The sequence below is a fragment of the Grus americana genome, chromosome 2 (genome assembly GCF_028858705.1).
Source record: "Grus americana isolate bGruAme1 chromosome 2, bGruAme1.mat, whole genome shotgun sequence".
NCBI classification, from domain to species: Eukaryota; Metazoa; Chordata; class Aves; order Gruiformes; family Gruidae; genus Grus; species Grus americana.
The window spans coordinates 152,852,434-152,867,281 of NC_072853.1; the positions used below are offsets into that span (position 1 = coordinate 152,852,434).

Here is a 14,848-nt window from a genome sequence, read left to right on the forward strand (position 1 = left end):
GGGTAAGGAAACAGATGAAAGTCAACTGCAGCAAGGACTACTTAGATGTGCAAAAAGAAGAACTTTTCTGAGTGGGATGAGAATTACATGCCAGATAAGACTCTACCCTCTCCAAGAGCAGAGGTCTTTAAGAGCAGCCCAATCTGCTCCTGGGCCTGGGAGAAACAGCTCTGTGTCTCCCAGCCCTGGCTTCTGTGTCTGCAGCTGCCTTCGGTGCCCCTGGAGTGCTGCGTGGTGGCTGTGCCCGGGCAGGGATGGGCAGGAGCGCCGGGCGCTCTGGCAGGCTGCCTGCTAACTCGTTTTGCCTGGTTTTTCCCAGAGAGGCTTCCTTTGCTGGGCTGGGGGAGAGGCTGCGATGCTGGGTGCCACATCCCACGGCAGGACCGTGCCGGTGGGGGCTGCCAGGGCCCGTTCGTGCCTGGTTCATGGCTGCACAGTGCAGAGCAGCAGTAAATGAGCATGTACATCACCTGGCAGCAGCTCGTGGGTTTGAGGATTTCTTTGTATCTGGTGCAAAGCATTTTAAGGAGGGAAACCCTTGTGGCTGCAAGCACCCAACTCTTATATGTGGTAGAGTAATTTTAACAGGATTTTATCGAACTCATGGGGACAGTGGCAGTACCTGGTACCGCCACGGCCACCCCAGTCCCCAGGAACGCTCCAGCACAGCAGGGCTGCAAGTGCTGCCGAGGGTGACGAGACAGGTTTGCTCAATTGAGCAGGGCTGCTTTAGGAGTGAAATGGGAACGAAGCTTGGCCAGGAGAAGCGCTTTCATTTGATACAGGGCATGAATGGCCAAGCAGGAACAAGGAAGCCAATGGCTAAATGGAAGGCTACGTGCCAACTTCATTCATAGATTCTTTAAAACCAGAGAGGACCATTATAATCATGCTGTCTGGCCTGCGACATGCCTCAAGCCTTAGCTGATGACCTAGCAAATTAGAAAGGCAGCAGGAAGGAAGGAAAGACGCTAGTCCCCACTTCTGGCTCGTACAGCACGGGCATCACTTCTGCCATCGAGACTGATGCTGGCAAAATGGAGTTTGCCTTGCCAGCAACAGCGGCACGTAACATTTCATTGTGCTGCATCCTGCCCTCATGTGCTCAGGCTTTCTTTTTATCTGAGGGATGCAAAGAAAGCCCAGAACACATTAGGACAACCACCTGGAGAGTTAGTTATGATTTTTAAGAGCTAATGATACCGCCCACTGTTCAATGTTTATAATAAACTGTCTTTTCCCCCTCTTAACTAAATTGTGTATATACCAGGGAAGAAGCTGTACCCAGGGACACCCTGAGCACTTGGCTTGCTGCACAGAGCTGCTGTACGCCATGAACAGGAAAGGTGGATAGAAAGTTATTTATTTTCATGCATTTGAATGGGGCAGGCAGGGAAGGTCAGGCAAAAGAAGGGGACAAATATGATCCTGGCCTATAGCCGCAGCGTTTGAATGCAAACCTGAAGATTGTGCAGTCCTCTTGACAGCTGGCTCAGAGCTCAGCCTACGCAAGCGATACGGATGGTGATTCAATGGTTGCATGGAATTACATTGCTTTCCCTCAGTCTCACGCCAAATATAATACCTAATTGCTTAGCTTATGTACATTTCTTCAATACAGAAGAACGGGCACTCTGGGAAACAGGAGAGCAGCATGCAGCCTGCTTTAACTATTACCTGGAAAGGACCACTTTTTTTTTCTTCTAGTCCTTCTAGTTGAGAGCTTTTTTTTTTCCTGCCTTTTTTTTTTTTTCATTTACATTACCATTTAGCATCAATGCTGATGACTGCTTTTTAATGAAGTGTCTAGGGCTGAGTGGCCCATGCCTCAGCCTCCGCAGGCGAAGCAGCGCTCTGAGCAGAGCACAGCACATTCCAGCCCCCGGGCTCCAGGCTGTTGTACAAATAAGGAAGCAAACGGTCCAAGTCGGATTGACTTTCCGTGCAGGAGGAATAGCAGGTGGGTGGATGCAGGAAAAGGAGAGATTAATGTGAAAAGAAGTCTTATCTTTAAAACTTCAAAGAGAAAACTTAGAGCAGAACTAATATATCATCGAGAACAGCACCTAGGCTGTGAAACAGTTATTTCATCGCAGGAAATATGGTGGCATCCTTCGTTGTACACAATGCTTTAAGGGAGTGCCAGTGGAGAGGCTTTACCTCTTGCACAACCATGTCTCCATTTTTCTTCACAGAAGAAAGCTGTGAAGTTGAGCGGATCATGCATGTGTGTCGGCAGGGGCCTTGCCAAGGCCGGCACCCCCAGAAGATGCGCTCGCTCACTCCCTGGGGAGAGCATCCCCGCAGCAGGCAGGCAAGCTTGGTGCGGCACTGTGCAGCTGAAGTGCCTGTGCACAAAGTGCTGCCCGGCCCGGGCTGATAGGAAACTTTTCCTTGGAAAAAGGTGGGTTTCAGTTCTGTTTCTAGGTTAGGTACCTCCTTTTACTGGAACAAGTAGCGAGGCAGGACACTCACAGGCAGAAAGCCAGCAAGCCAGCACCAGCTCAGCATCGCCCTCCTGGTAAAGAAAAGGCAGAGCGCTGGCACGTCAGTGGCCAGGTAACACACGACCAGCGGTTTGATTCCAGCCATTTGGCTGCAGCAGATGATGAACTAGACAAGCTGACCAATGTTTAATATTTATCTTCCAATGCCTGATGCAAAAAATGACAGCTTTTAATTACAGTATTTATTTTTTTAAACGACAGCTGTTTCTCTCACACTATGAATTAACAAACTATTCTGAGCAGATTTGTACCATACATGCAAATCTAAACTGGTTGTGATGATAGTTTAGCTTGGGGTTTGGTTTTGTTTTTTTTTTTTTTGCATATTCCCACTTTTCAGCTTCATACGTTTCTTTCTTCTGGTGTGCTGAGATTGTAACACAGAGGGTTACCTGTGCTCTTCAGGTTCTGGTGCCACAAGATTCAGATTTCAGATGGGGCTCTCAGTGCCACCAGAATAATGCTGCCAAACTGAGAACAAGTTTATTTTCATATCGCACAGATGCTGGTTGTGCATTCACGATTGCGTTGAAGGAACATAGTTCTTGCCTCCCGTTAGCACTCAGATGTTTGTGTCAAGGGAACCTGGGCACAAGCTCATCACCGAGGAGCTGACACAGAAGCTGCTCTGGAAAATTCTGGAGAAAGGCAGGTATTGCCATTTTGCAATGTCACTTGAACTCCACCTGTCACGGAACAAGTTACCCTTACAAAGCTTAGCCAGGCCTTCATCTGTATTGTATGAAGTAGAAAAAGAAGGAAAAAAGAAAAAAAAAACCCCAAACCCCACACTCTCTGCAGCCTGGCTTTCTCCCAGGGCTCTGGCCTAGATTCCTGCAGATAATCTAAGTGACCGTTTCTCTGCTGTCTTGCTTGTCCATCACACCTGCTTGGTCTGGTTGCCTTCAGTGTTCTGCCTTTACTTCTTCCCACGCTAAGGGTCTGCTCTCCCCTTCCCTGGCCAGCTACACTTCAGTGCAACAAGCGGCGAGATGAGAAATAAACCTGATGCCATCCCTGCGTGTTCCACTTCGCAGTTCTGAGTTTGCTAAATGCAACTCATTTCTTCTTTCGACGGAAAGTAGTAGCTAAGTACCTTAACTAACTCAAATCCATTTGGGGAAGTTGCAGGAAACTAATATTAGAGCTGCCATTTAATTCTCAGGGCAATAAAAAGGACCAAGAGGCCAAGTCGCCTCTGAATGTCTTTCATGTTGGTTTGTTACACAGTGTGATCTTGTTTTACAAGTGCTCTGTTTACAAGAATGCCATGGGGGGGGTGGGGGGAATGTTCATTTAAGTCCCACAATCACATAGGGCTACTTTTGTAAAGGTCTGATCCAGTCCTACCAGCTGCTTGCCCACAAAACTTTGCAATTGTGGAGGCTAATTAAGATTCTTCAGAGGAGCTCTCCTCTCCCCGGCGGTTGCAGAGGCCTCATTAGACATGCCGTACCTCCCCCTTCGCCCAGCAGAATGCCCCACTGTGCTTGGTTTACGTTATGGCTTATGAATTAACCAATTGATTCTGAAAATATCATTACTTTGGAGCTAAATAAAGCCGTTCCCTTTAAGGGGAAAAAGTCAGGGCTTCACATAGGAATAAACTGCTACTGTATTACCTACAAACTCCCGTCTCTCTCACGCTGCGAGTCGAGGATTCACTTGCCAGGATACAATGGGTTCAGTACAAAGGGAATTTATCCTGGCCTTCTGTGAAGATGGGGAAGAAAGTCTGGGCCTGGGCAGGAAGCTTGATTTGTATGCAACTCGTTTTAAAAAACTAGCTTACATGAAACGACTGTGCACATACGCCATGTCTTTTTCATGTCCACTTCTCTGTCCAGCTTTGAAGTGAAGAAGTCTGTAACCGGTAAAGACCAAGCACATCTGAGAGTTGCTTGGTACTAACGCTGTGTAGCTGAACTACAGAGCTGAACACAGCTCTAGTGCTGGAACAAAACTGCAACTGGCACAGACACGTAACATTGGACCTCCAAGATCTTTGAGTGGTTACAGCTGCAAAAGTTTATATTCAGTCTTTAAATTGGTTTTAAACCAGAACCAAATCTGATTTAAAGCCCAACCTGAGGAATATATAAATTTAATGATGTTTCATCTAATACAAATAGCTTTCCTTTGCTATGTTTGTACAAATATCTGGTTTTGATTTTTAAAAAGAAAGCTAACTGCAGGAACTAGACAAGGTATTTCACATAGTGAAGAAACGCAATGTGCTGACATAGAGAGTTTCAAGTTGGTCAGGACATGCACACCGTCAGCTCGGACAGCCTGCTCCTCCTGAACGCTTTGAGTGGTTAGCTACACCTCTTTCAATTGAAAAGAATACTCTCCCCTCCCCAAACTAAAACTGAGAACATTAAAACATAAGACAACTTCACTGCACAAAATCATACTATATATTGTAATAACAAAATGCTTTATTTTGGGGGAATACAAGGAAAAATGTGACATCCTCATTATCAAATTGTTCTAAAAAGGCATTATTTCTTCAAAAAGTGTAACACTCGTACAGAAAAGGTGACCTGTAGATAAGCCTTCTCATTTAGCAGTGGGAATTCTTTTTTATTTTACAGCTGAAGTTGGGATTTAAATATTCTACAGCAACAGATTTCAATTTTGTTGATATTTTCCAGTAGCTTGGGGCTCGGCACTGCTTGGGCTTGACAGCCTACCAGGAGGCTGCTGACAACACCGAGACGGAGCTATCACAATTCTCACCCAGGTCGTTTTGCAACTAACCACAAGACTTCACCATTACCACAAGAAGACAGTGAGAAAGCCACAAGGTAACTCATCTTCTCTTTTATCTCCGACGACTTTTCATGCAAGTCCTACACTCATGAAATTCTCGTAGCGTTCATCTGATCACAGCTCGGTACTTCGCCACACATCCCCCTTGCTGTAAGCCAGGACCGCGTTGTGAAAGGTATACAACAGATAACCGCGAAATACAATTATTTCCCCAATATATCTGCTTTGTGTTCAGTAAGTTCCAAGTTGGGCTATGTTTTAAAGACTGCAAATTTATATCCATGAATTACTTCTGCCCTCTCTGAATCTTATGTTAGAATTTAAGTTGTTAAAGAAAGGGACTGGGAAGCTCCCAAAATTGTCAGGTTATCAAGTAAGCATTTGTCTTTTAATCCAGCCTGACAACTCTTTGCCAGAAGCAGTATCCATGCTAAGCGGTGAGATACATCGGTCTTATTGTTTAAAGGGGGTTCATGTTGTCTGAAGCGGGAATGGCAAACTCTAAAAGAACTAACGGTTTTCTTTATTCAGGTTAGACATAACAAATATGTCAGATACAGCAGTTAGTCTAGAAAAATACATTTAAAAAAATCTTCAGCAGACCATGCTCCCTGTAACAAAATCTTCCAAAACCAATTTTACAAATTATTCTACATTAATGTAAAAAGAAAATCTGAAATTTAGCATCATGGATTCCATCAAACATCCATCTATCAAAACATGAGTTTCACTATTTGTAGATGTTAGAATTCATAATACATTTTTCTAATGTATCCTGTACATATTAAATAACCTAAAAGGCTCCTCTTGTAGTGCATTAACAATTTAGCAAGCACACTCAGTATTTCTCCAGTACCATTTGCATTACAGTTATTTGCCCGCAAATGTAATTAACATCTAAAAGTGCACACAGTTAGGTCCCCCCTCCCTCCCCAAAACCTGTTTCCCTGCTGAAACCCAGACATCCACTGGAAACATTATGCTACTGTAGCTAATCTACCCATGATTAGAAATGTGTGACTAAAGTGTTCTTAAACTATACAGGAACTGAATTATATACAAGAATCAAAAGCACAGCCTGTATTTACACCAAGAAACTTCTGCTACCACAGCATTATACCAAGAACTCAATACAGTGTTACACAGTTGGTATTTACTTAGGATTTTAGCTTTAAATCAGTATAACACAAAACTTAGCTCAGGAAATACCCTGAAAAAATGAACAAGTTTATTAAATATTACTTCTATTATGCCACGAGACAAATATCCGTTGCTGGATATTCTTGCAATTCAGTGTTTGAAATAGTGTGCTGTTCTATAAAGCAACTAAGAATTTCCAGAAAGGTTGCTGGGGGAAAAAAAAAAGGAAAGAAAAGAAAAGAAAAAAGAAAGAAAAGGGGGGGAAGGAAAAAGGACAGCAGATATCAAGTGAGGAATTAGATTTAAATAAAATAAACCAAACTGTTAGCACAAGTTTAAGACAGCCACTGCATGCACAAACCCTTTGGAAAAGTGTCGTACAGATCTGACTAGGTTGTAATACACAAACTTAAGATGTAACTCCACTGAATTTTTCCATACCAGTTGGCAGGACTTTTCCCTATCAAATGGAAGAATTTTAAGATTAAATTCCAGATTATCCAGTTTGAGATTAATAGCTTTACTCTCCATGAAATCCAGTGTATGAACCTATATTACATTTTTCCAATGCTACTTTAAAAAAGGCAAACTATAAACTTTTCAATTCACTTGTTATATTTAACTTTTCAAAGAAATCCAAAGTGTTGTCTTTAATTCGCATTAAAGTGGTCAAACATTTCTCCTGTTTCTCCCCTCCCCAAAAGTGCAAAAAACAAGTTGCTGCTTGGTCCACAAACATAATACATCATGTACAGCGAGATTTTCCTTCTGATGAGTACTGCTGCCAACCCATCACTTCCAGTTTCTACTCCAAGAAAAATGTCAGCGTCCAAAGATGGAATTCAATTCCAGTAGAATTAATTCTACAATCTGATTCTGGTATACTGTGTGGACTGCTATGTTACCAGTCTCTTTTTCTGGTTTTAATAGGGTTGGACCAAAAACTATTGCCACACTTTGATAGGTCATTCGGTTCTTTTCTCCGTTTTCTACAACTCTGAAAGAAAAAAAGCAATACACAAAACCAGACAGTGTTAGAGTAATAGGATGACGGGAAATAGGCACAGTCCAAAGCAAATGACTAGTCACAGTATTTATTTCACAAGTAGTTGCTTTAGGACATACAACTGCTGTGATTCCCCTCTCTACGGAAAAGTTTTGTTTTGAAATGCTATTCCTGATCCTCTCACAATCCCTCGAACATAAGGACTTGGCAGTAAACATCACAACTATGACACATACTGTCTGAAGTCTGTTTGGTGCTCTGCAAGCTTGTATAAATACAGACTGATAGATTGCTTTCATCAAGTCCAATTTATGCCAGAAAAATGCAGTGGGAAAAGTCACCTAGTACTTTTAACAGGATTATTTAGCTTTAAGGGAGGATCAGCAATACAAAGCCTTTCCTTCTACCTGCTACTTACCTCTTCAGGTGCCTAAAGAGTACCTGCATAGTGTCCTGATTTGGTTTTGGCAACTGTTTGATTAAATCTTTAACAGCATGGACACGCTGCCTTGGTTCTTGTTCTGCAAAAGGATGAGGTGTAGAAACAAACAAACAAAAAAAATCAGTATTTTTGTTTAAAACTTTAGCATAAATTTTAACAGACTGCGAATAAAGCGAATGTTTTGCAGTGTTAATATAAGAGAAAACGCTGCCACCTCCTGGCCAGGCGTACAGTACTGCCAGGCAGTTCCAGGTAAGCCTTGCCTTGCTGGCCTTCATTGCCAAAACTTTCTTTTCACTGTCCAAAATAATTAAAAGACCTGTAGATATTGAGGAGAACTTATACAAAAAGCACATGCGTGTTTTCCAGACTTACTAATTGCATTGACGAAGTCATTGAAGTGATTATAAGTGAACAGTGGCTCTGGCAATTCTCTGAAAAACATCTTTAGAGCTCCTGTAATGACATGTATATCTTCCCATTTACTGTCATTCAAGTCTAGTTTCTCATCTGAGAGGGAGAAAAAAAAATGAATGTTAATAATTTAACCATAAAAGCTTGTTTTTTTTTAAAATAAACTAACTACTCTTCTGTACTTATTGGTTTTAAAGCAGTGAAGACTCTTACTCCACTTCAGCCCGTTCCAGGCTGTGATACAGTGCTGCAGCAGTGTAAAAGGGAACACAAAAACTCAATTGTTACAGAGAGAGATGGCCAAATTGCCTGCTGCACTACACACAGCTCCCCTACACCAAGGGCATTTTCCAGAGGGGAACAGGAGCTGCTGACATACCACAACATTTACTGTCAGACCCTGTCAATCAAGAAACGAGAGGTCAGACTGTAGATGGGCTGCTGTCTTCTTCCCAGTTGCAAGCTGCCTACTGATTCCAACTGAACAAAACACTAGGATATAGCCACGTGAAAGGGTTTCATACATAGAGTAAGGCAAGGAGGAGCTAAGCACCCCCATGCTAAAAGGCAGTAGCAAATCTTGCTAAAAAGCATTAACTTAGCACTTTTAAGCATATTAAGCTTCCACTAGCATTACTGTTTTTCCATAAGGTATGAAGTTATTTTATTTGAAATAATTTCCCTCCCTCCAAATTCTATTACCACCTTTCTTTAGAATTATGTTCTAGCAATGCCTCTATGCTTCACATTAGACCAAACCTCCAGGATGTTAGGTTTTTCAAATGATGTATATTACACACTAAATTCTGGAATTTTGAAGTAATTTTACTTTGAAGATGACAATCAATGCTCATGAAATACTGCGGTTATACGTTAAGAATATTTTTTTTCCTGAGCCTTCTACGAACTTCAGCAATCTGAAAATACACACAGCTGTAATATAGTTGAAGGAAGCTTACCGTGATTGACTGCAAATCTTAACTTCTGTATCACTGCAAGATTGCCACTAACTCGGTATAAGCCGTCAACATCTAATCCTAAAACAAAGGGATAAACCCATTTTAATACCTTACACATGTATGAATTCTGAAATCATCAGGCTGCTGCTTTGTAGGTCTACTCAGCAAAATTAAAAACAAAGGAAACCCACCTTGTAACAAACAACATTTGGTTTAACATAAAAAGAAGTTCAGCTAGCTTTTTTGATGGGCAGGGCATATCAGACGAGGTTTAGTTTGCTGACCCACATTTGGTAGCATCAACTCAAAGTAATCTCTAAAACTTCCTATGCAGTAGAACAGTAGTAATGAGGCAACAGCTCCAAGTTTCCCCACTAAGAACACGTGTCTTGTTTCAGATGCTCTTGGTGGGTGGGCAGGGAATAGATGGGAGTCCAACATGCAAGAACCAAGTACTTTGTGGATGTTCAATTTTTTAATGTATGGTTAAGAAAAATCAAATCAAGTCATGCACAGAGAGCATCTCAAAGTTGTCAAGTGACCAGGTTTGGATGGAGAAGGAATGATGTGCATGCACACTCATCACTACCCATCAGCCTACAAAACTGAAATGGGTAGCCCTTGATTTTACAGTATTGCACACTCAACCAGAAAAGAAGAAAACTGTGTCTGTGGTTGCTACCGCAGTTACTCAGAAGTGATTAGGAGGTAAAGAATTTAACTGAAATGCCACTTGAATGCAGCATGTGAGTCAGTGCCACTGAGAGGGTGAGTGTTGCCAGAGTACCTGCAAGTCCCTGTAGCTCCTCAAGGAGTTGTCTGATGCAAGACAGCACAGTAACCAGCACCATCTGACATATCCCTTTTCCCCATAATCCACTAGTCATTCCTTTATAGAAAGAACTGATTTGAAGTGTATTGGCAGTAGGAAGAAGAGTTGGAGAAGTGGGGGGGGAAAAGCTGTTCATTCCTGTCAGTTTCCCCTCAGGTACTTAAAAAAGGAAAACTTCACCACTATCTTCACTGCAGTCCTGTCTTTAAAATAAAAAAGAAATAAAAAAAAAAAAAGAACAAAGCAAAATAACCCCTTTCTCACAAACTGCAGAACACAAACAGAATAAAGCCTGCTGTTAGAAGCAAGGTGGCAGTTTGTCAAACTGGAGTAAGGCAATGAAGCAGTTATTTTTCCCCTCCCAGGCCATCAGATAGCAGCATTGAGAAAGAGGACTACAGGCTGCAACAAAATCCTGAATGAAGGTCCCATGGAAGATGCCTTAAAATTCACATGTAGTATTCCCCTGTAACACTTACCCTGATTCTCAAGAGAATGTTCTCAGATTAACAGACTGGTATATATTTGAATGATGATTATGGAGATTCCATAATCCCCTCTCAGTCATCTTTTCCAAGAGATAGGGCAATGACAGCAACAAGAAACAAGCAAGAAAACCAGCACAGACTAGAGCCAAGTGACAGTCACAATCAATGTATTTTAACAAAAACATGAAGATGTTCTTTACATCAGACAACCCAGAATGTCGCATGTAGCTTTCAAACATATTAGTTTTCTCAGTTATTAGATAGGAGAGACCTATTTTCAATGAAAGCAAACAAAAATTGAGTCAATATGTGGACACTGATAATCTCCAGAATTGCGTGAAACTTCACATAGCAATCAGTGTAACTGGCTGAAGTGCATCAGACCAACAGACTTGTCTTCCGGCAGTCAACACATATACAGAGCGGGAACGCAACTTTTTCCTACAAGTTTGTTTCAAGGAAGTTTTAATATAAATGATTGTTAGCACACTTAAACCTTCCAAAAATGAATGGTTGCATTTTGACAGTCTCTTCATCTGAAAAAAACCCAACTCGATGGGCTGAGCTCTTCTATTACTTCTTGTAATACCTTGCTGCCAGGAGGCTGTCCTGCCCTCTCCTCAGCTTGAAATACACTGAAGCAGAACAATTTCTCGGATAAGATCTTCTCCCCTCTCCCCATTTTGGATCCCACATACCTTCCCACTCTTGAAAACCCATGGCTAACTACAGATACAAGTTTCAGATTATTTCTCCCAAATAAGTCTACAGCATTTTAAGGATTAAAATGTTCAAAATTAGATAGTGTGGTGAGCAAGAGAGATTCAGAAACAAAAAACTTCAACCATACCATGTTCCTCAACATGCTCAATGCACAGCTTGACGAACTTTGGCACCGTGCTGTTTTCTCTTTGACACAAGCTGGTGAGATTGGAACCAAACACTTGATCTGGAACCAAGTAAAGAGACTGATTTACGGTGGAACAGGACTCAAGTGACAGAACTAGTTCAGGTTAAAACAAACCTCTACAAAGGGCAAAGACTACTGGATACAATTGCTGCACTATTAAGAGTGAAAATAAGGAAGTTTTGAAAAGAACTCGCAGCAGCTCCCAGCAAGAAAAAGCTCCCAGTGAGTGTCAGCAGTTACACAAATGTGAGTCTCTGAGTAAGGAACTTTTGCTACTGAAATAATTTTAATCCATCAGAAGATACTTGTAAGAGTCATATAGTCATTGGTGTAATGAGAAATTTAATGGATTCAAATGTCCTGTTACACTCCACTCCTGTTCTGAATTCAAAATACATTTTCTGTCATCTTTCTTAAAAATCTGAACAGAGATAATAAACTTTAACGAAAGTGAAAGCTTTTAGCATTGCTTGGGGAAAAACCCTGTAAAATTTCATCTTTCATTGCACCTACTGTTTAACCCAGCATTACATATTAATTTACTTTAACGTAGAGTCTTTAACTTTTAACATTTCTAAGTTCTGACATGGATTTGTAAATGACAGACCTTTACCTCACAGAGCTCTGAACAGATGCAAGTGTGACTCTGCATAGGCAAACTGGCTGCAAGGTTGGAATCTAAATACAGATATTTATGGGCAAAGGTAATTTTGTTTTCAAAACTACACAATCCAGGAGGAGTGTTTTCTATCATAAACTGGAGCAAAAATGAAAATCAGCTTGGCCAGAGAACAGATTCTTGCAATGTCTCAGTGTATTTCAGCAACACGTTAACTCCTCTTGTTCAGGTTATCACAAGAATCTCTGAGACCCTTTCTGTGGTTTTCATCAAAGATGCCCAAATAACAGATGGCTTCCCCTGTTCAGATGCATGAAACTGAAATAGGGTCTTGAGAGAGAAAGGCAATGTTCACACTTTTAAAGGGAAGGAAGTGTTTGTTTGTTTCTTTAAATCTGTTAAATAAGGTATGTAAGTGGCCATCTTTGCAGTATCTAGTAGACCTTACTTCAGAGCTTATGCAAGAGAGAAACTGCTCTTGCATTTGCATTGTGCATAGCATCTAGCCCATTTTTCATGTTTAGTAATTTGAGTAGATTCATTAACAACACTTGCATCTGACTACTGCTTTGGGAAATCCAAACAGCACACCAAACCAATTATACAGTATGAAAACTGGCATATAATAGTATTAGCTGTATGCATAGAAGGCCAGTGACCCAAAACACCTCCGTCCTGCTGCTGCTACTCACACAGACAGCTGGATAAGCAGAATCAGTAGCAAAGGATTGAAAAAGCCCACACAGTAGAAAGCCAGGCTAGCATGCAGCTGTAGCAGGTAAAGCAATGCAGATTAGGTAGCACAAGAAAATCCTTGCATGGAACAAGCTGATTTGTTACAATTACCTTTGACATTAATAATTTCCACCTATACAGGAATCATAGTTTTTCCTCTCATCTTAAAGTAACTTTTGTAATTTTGTTTTTCCATGTAACAAAACTAGCACAGTTACTTCTCTGCTTAGTGCATGCTGGTTTAAATGCCTTTTTTTTCCCCTAGAACTTTTCATTATTTTTTTTCTGCTCATACTGGGTTTGCCAAGTTTTCCGTTTACTAAGCTTGTTCTGTAGCAGCCACAAAAGTACACTGGGCTTTTAAATAAAGACTTCTGTATTTTTTATTCATACAGTACATGTAAAACTGTACAGCACAGATCCAACTTTTAAAATTTACACCATGTTTTTAAATAAAAACAAACTCTTCATTCCTTTATGTCTTTATTAAAAATCCAATCATCAGCATGCATGTGTACAAATTAAACTTGGCTTAGCATTCACTGTCAGAAGTTATGTCACTGAGCCATGACATGAATACTAAGCTGTAAAGCAGAGCAAAGCGTCAAAGTCTGGGAATAAAGCCTCCCTATCCCAAACAAAAATTCCATAATTTACAGTTAAATTATATTTGCAGATACACAAATCTATCAAACGCCACATGCAACAGAAGCACACCTGTTAAAGTATGTAGTTAGGCAAATCACAGTAGGGTTTGGTCTGATTTTGCCTACCCATATGCTATTTAGACCCTAGTAGAGCACCACCTACAAGTCCTGCTAAAGCATACAAATAAATAAATGAATGAAGTTTTACAGTGAGTACCAAATCAATAATTTACACAAACACATTAACTTAAACCTTTGCAAATACTGTTCTCTCAAAGTTTCTACAAGTCTGACAAATGGAAATCAATTCTTTTGTAAGTTTGATTCAAGAATATTGGTAAGACTCATTGTTTTTGAAACAATTAAAAACGTATACATTCAAAAGAGGTTAGGGGAAAAAAAGATGTAGAAGTTAAGATTCCATCAGCCTTATCCCGGATTGCCTAAATATTTAATTTCTTATTAGATGGCACATGATTGTCTGGTTCCACTCGGACTAAACCACCCTTGTGAAACAGATGAGCACATGCATTCAGCTTTACACCCAAAGGACTTTTCTTTCCCTTGTATGCACAAATGATTATCAGCTATCTGACATTTCCAGCTCAGAACAGCAGACCAAATGGACTCTCAAGCTAAGAAGCACTCCAAATCCAAACAGGCCTCTGGGCCCTCGATTTTCACCGCGGTTTTGCCAGTAACGAGCTGAAGGAGAGGACATCCCCCCTGAAGTTTAGTGGCTAGTAGCAGTGCTCAGAATGACAATCAATCACCAGTTCCACTACACATCCAAGACTTTTGTCAAACCAGGTATATACATGTGTTTTACTTTAAAACTAGATCATTTCAACCCCATTTTACACATGAACTACTAAATTCAGCTTTTCAAATTATTTCCTTTGTTAAAAAGGTTCATTTACCCTTAATGTAGCCTTTTTCACGGACAGCTTGTAATGTAGGGCGTCGTGTAAGAAACTTCTTGAGCTTCGTTTTGGTCTTTTTCTGATCTGTGGAATCTATATTGCTAGGTGCTTTCACTGCTGAAAAAGAGAAATGCGTTTCATGTGAATATCCAAAGAACCAACACTGCGCTTATCTGCCAAGGAACAAACATCAAAAAAAAAATTAAGCTCAAAACCACATAAAAAGCCTATTCAAATTTGCAATGCATCTACATTTTTTTCCTTAACTTTTTGGAACTCCTTGTAAATAACATCCATTTTTCAAACCACCAAGAGACAACCCTGTCACAAAAAAACTTGTAAAACCAAGCATTGCCTGTGAAGCTAACTAAATGGTAGCTTACATATGGAATCGATGTGGAATTCTTAAAAATATAGCTCTGTTTCAAAACTCATCCTGCCTTTCATTAAC

At 40.8% G+C, this 14,848-nt stretch overlaps 1 protein-coding gene across 19 annotated transcripts in view; it reads right to left on the reverse strand.

The window, feature by feature from the left end:
* Positions 1-4,930: 4,930 nt before the first annotated feature.
* Positions 4,931-14,848, reverse strand: part of ARHGAP12 (Rho GTPase activating protein 12) — an 84,992-nt gene continuing 75,074 nt past the window's right edge. For 17 of the 19 annotated variants that reach the window (XM_054814647.1, XM_054814652.1, XM_054814655.1 and 14 more), the window contains 6 exons: positions 14,395-14,514; positions 11,414-11,512; positions 9,244-9,321; positions 8,246-8,380; positions 7,847-7,949; positions 4,931-7,419 (listed from right to left, as the gene is read on the reverse strand). In XM_054814647.1, coding sequence (XP_054670622.1) covers positions 7,245-7,419; positions 7,847-7,949; positions 8,246-8,380; positions 9,244-9,321; positions 11,414-11,512; positions 14,395-14,514 — 710 coding nt within the window. In that variant the 3' untranslated portion in view covers positions 4,931-7,244. The other 2 variants (XM_054814650.1, XM_054814661.1) reach the window with 2 other exon arrangements.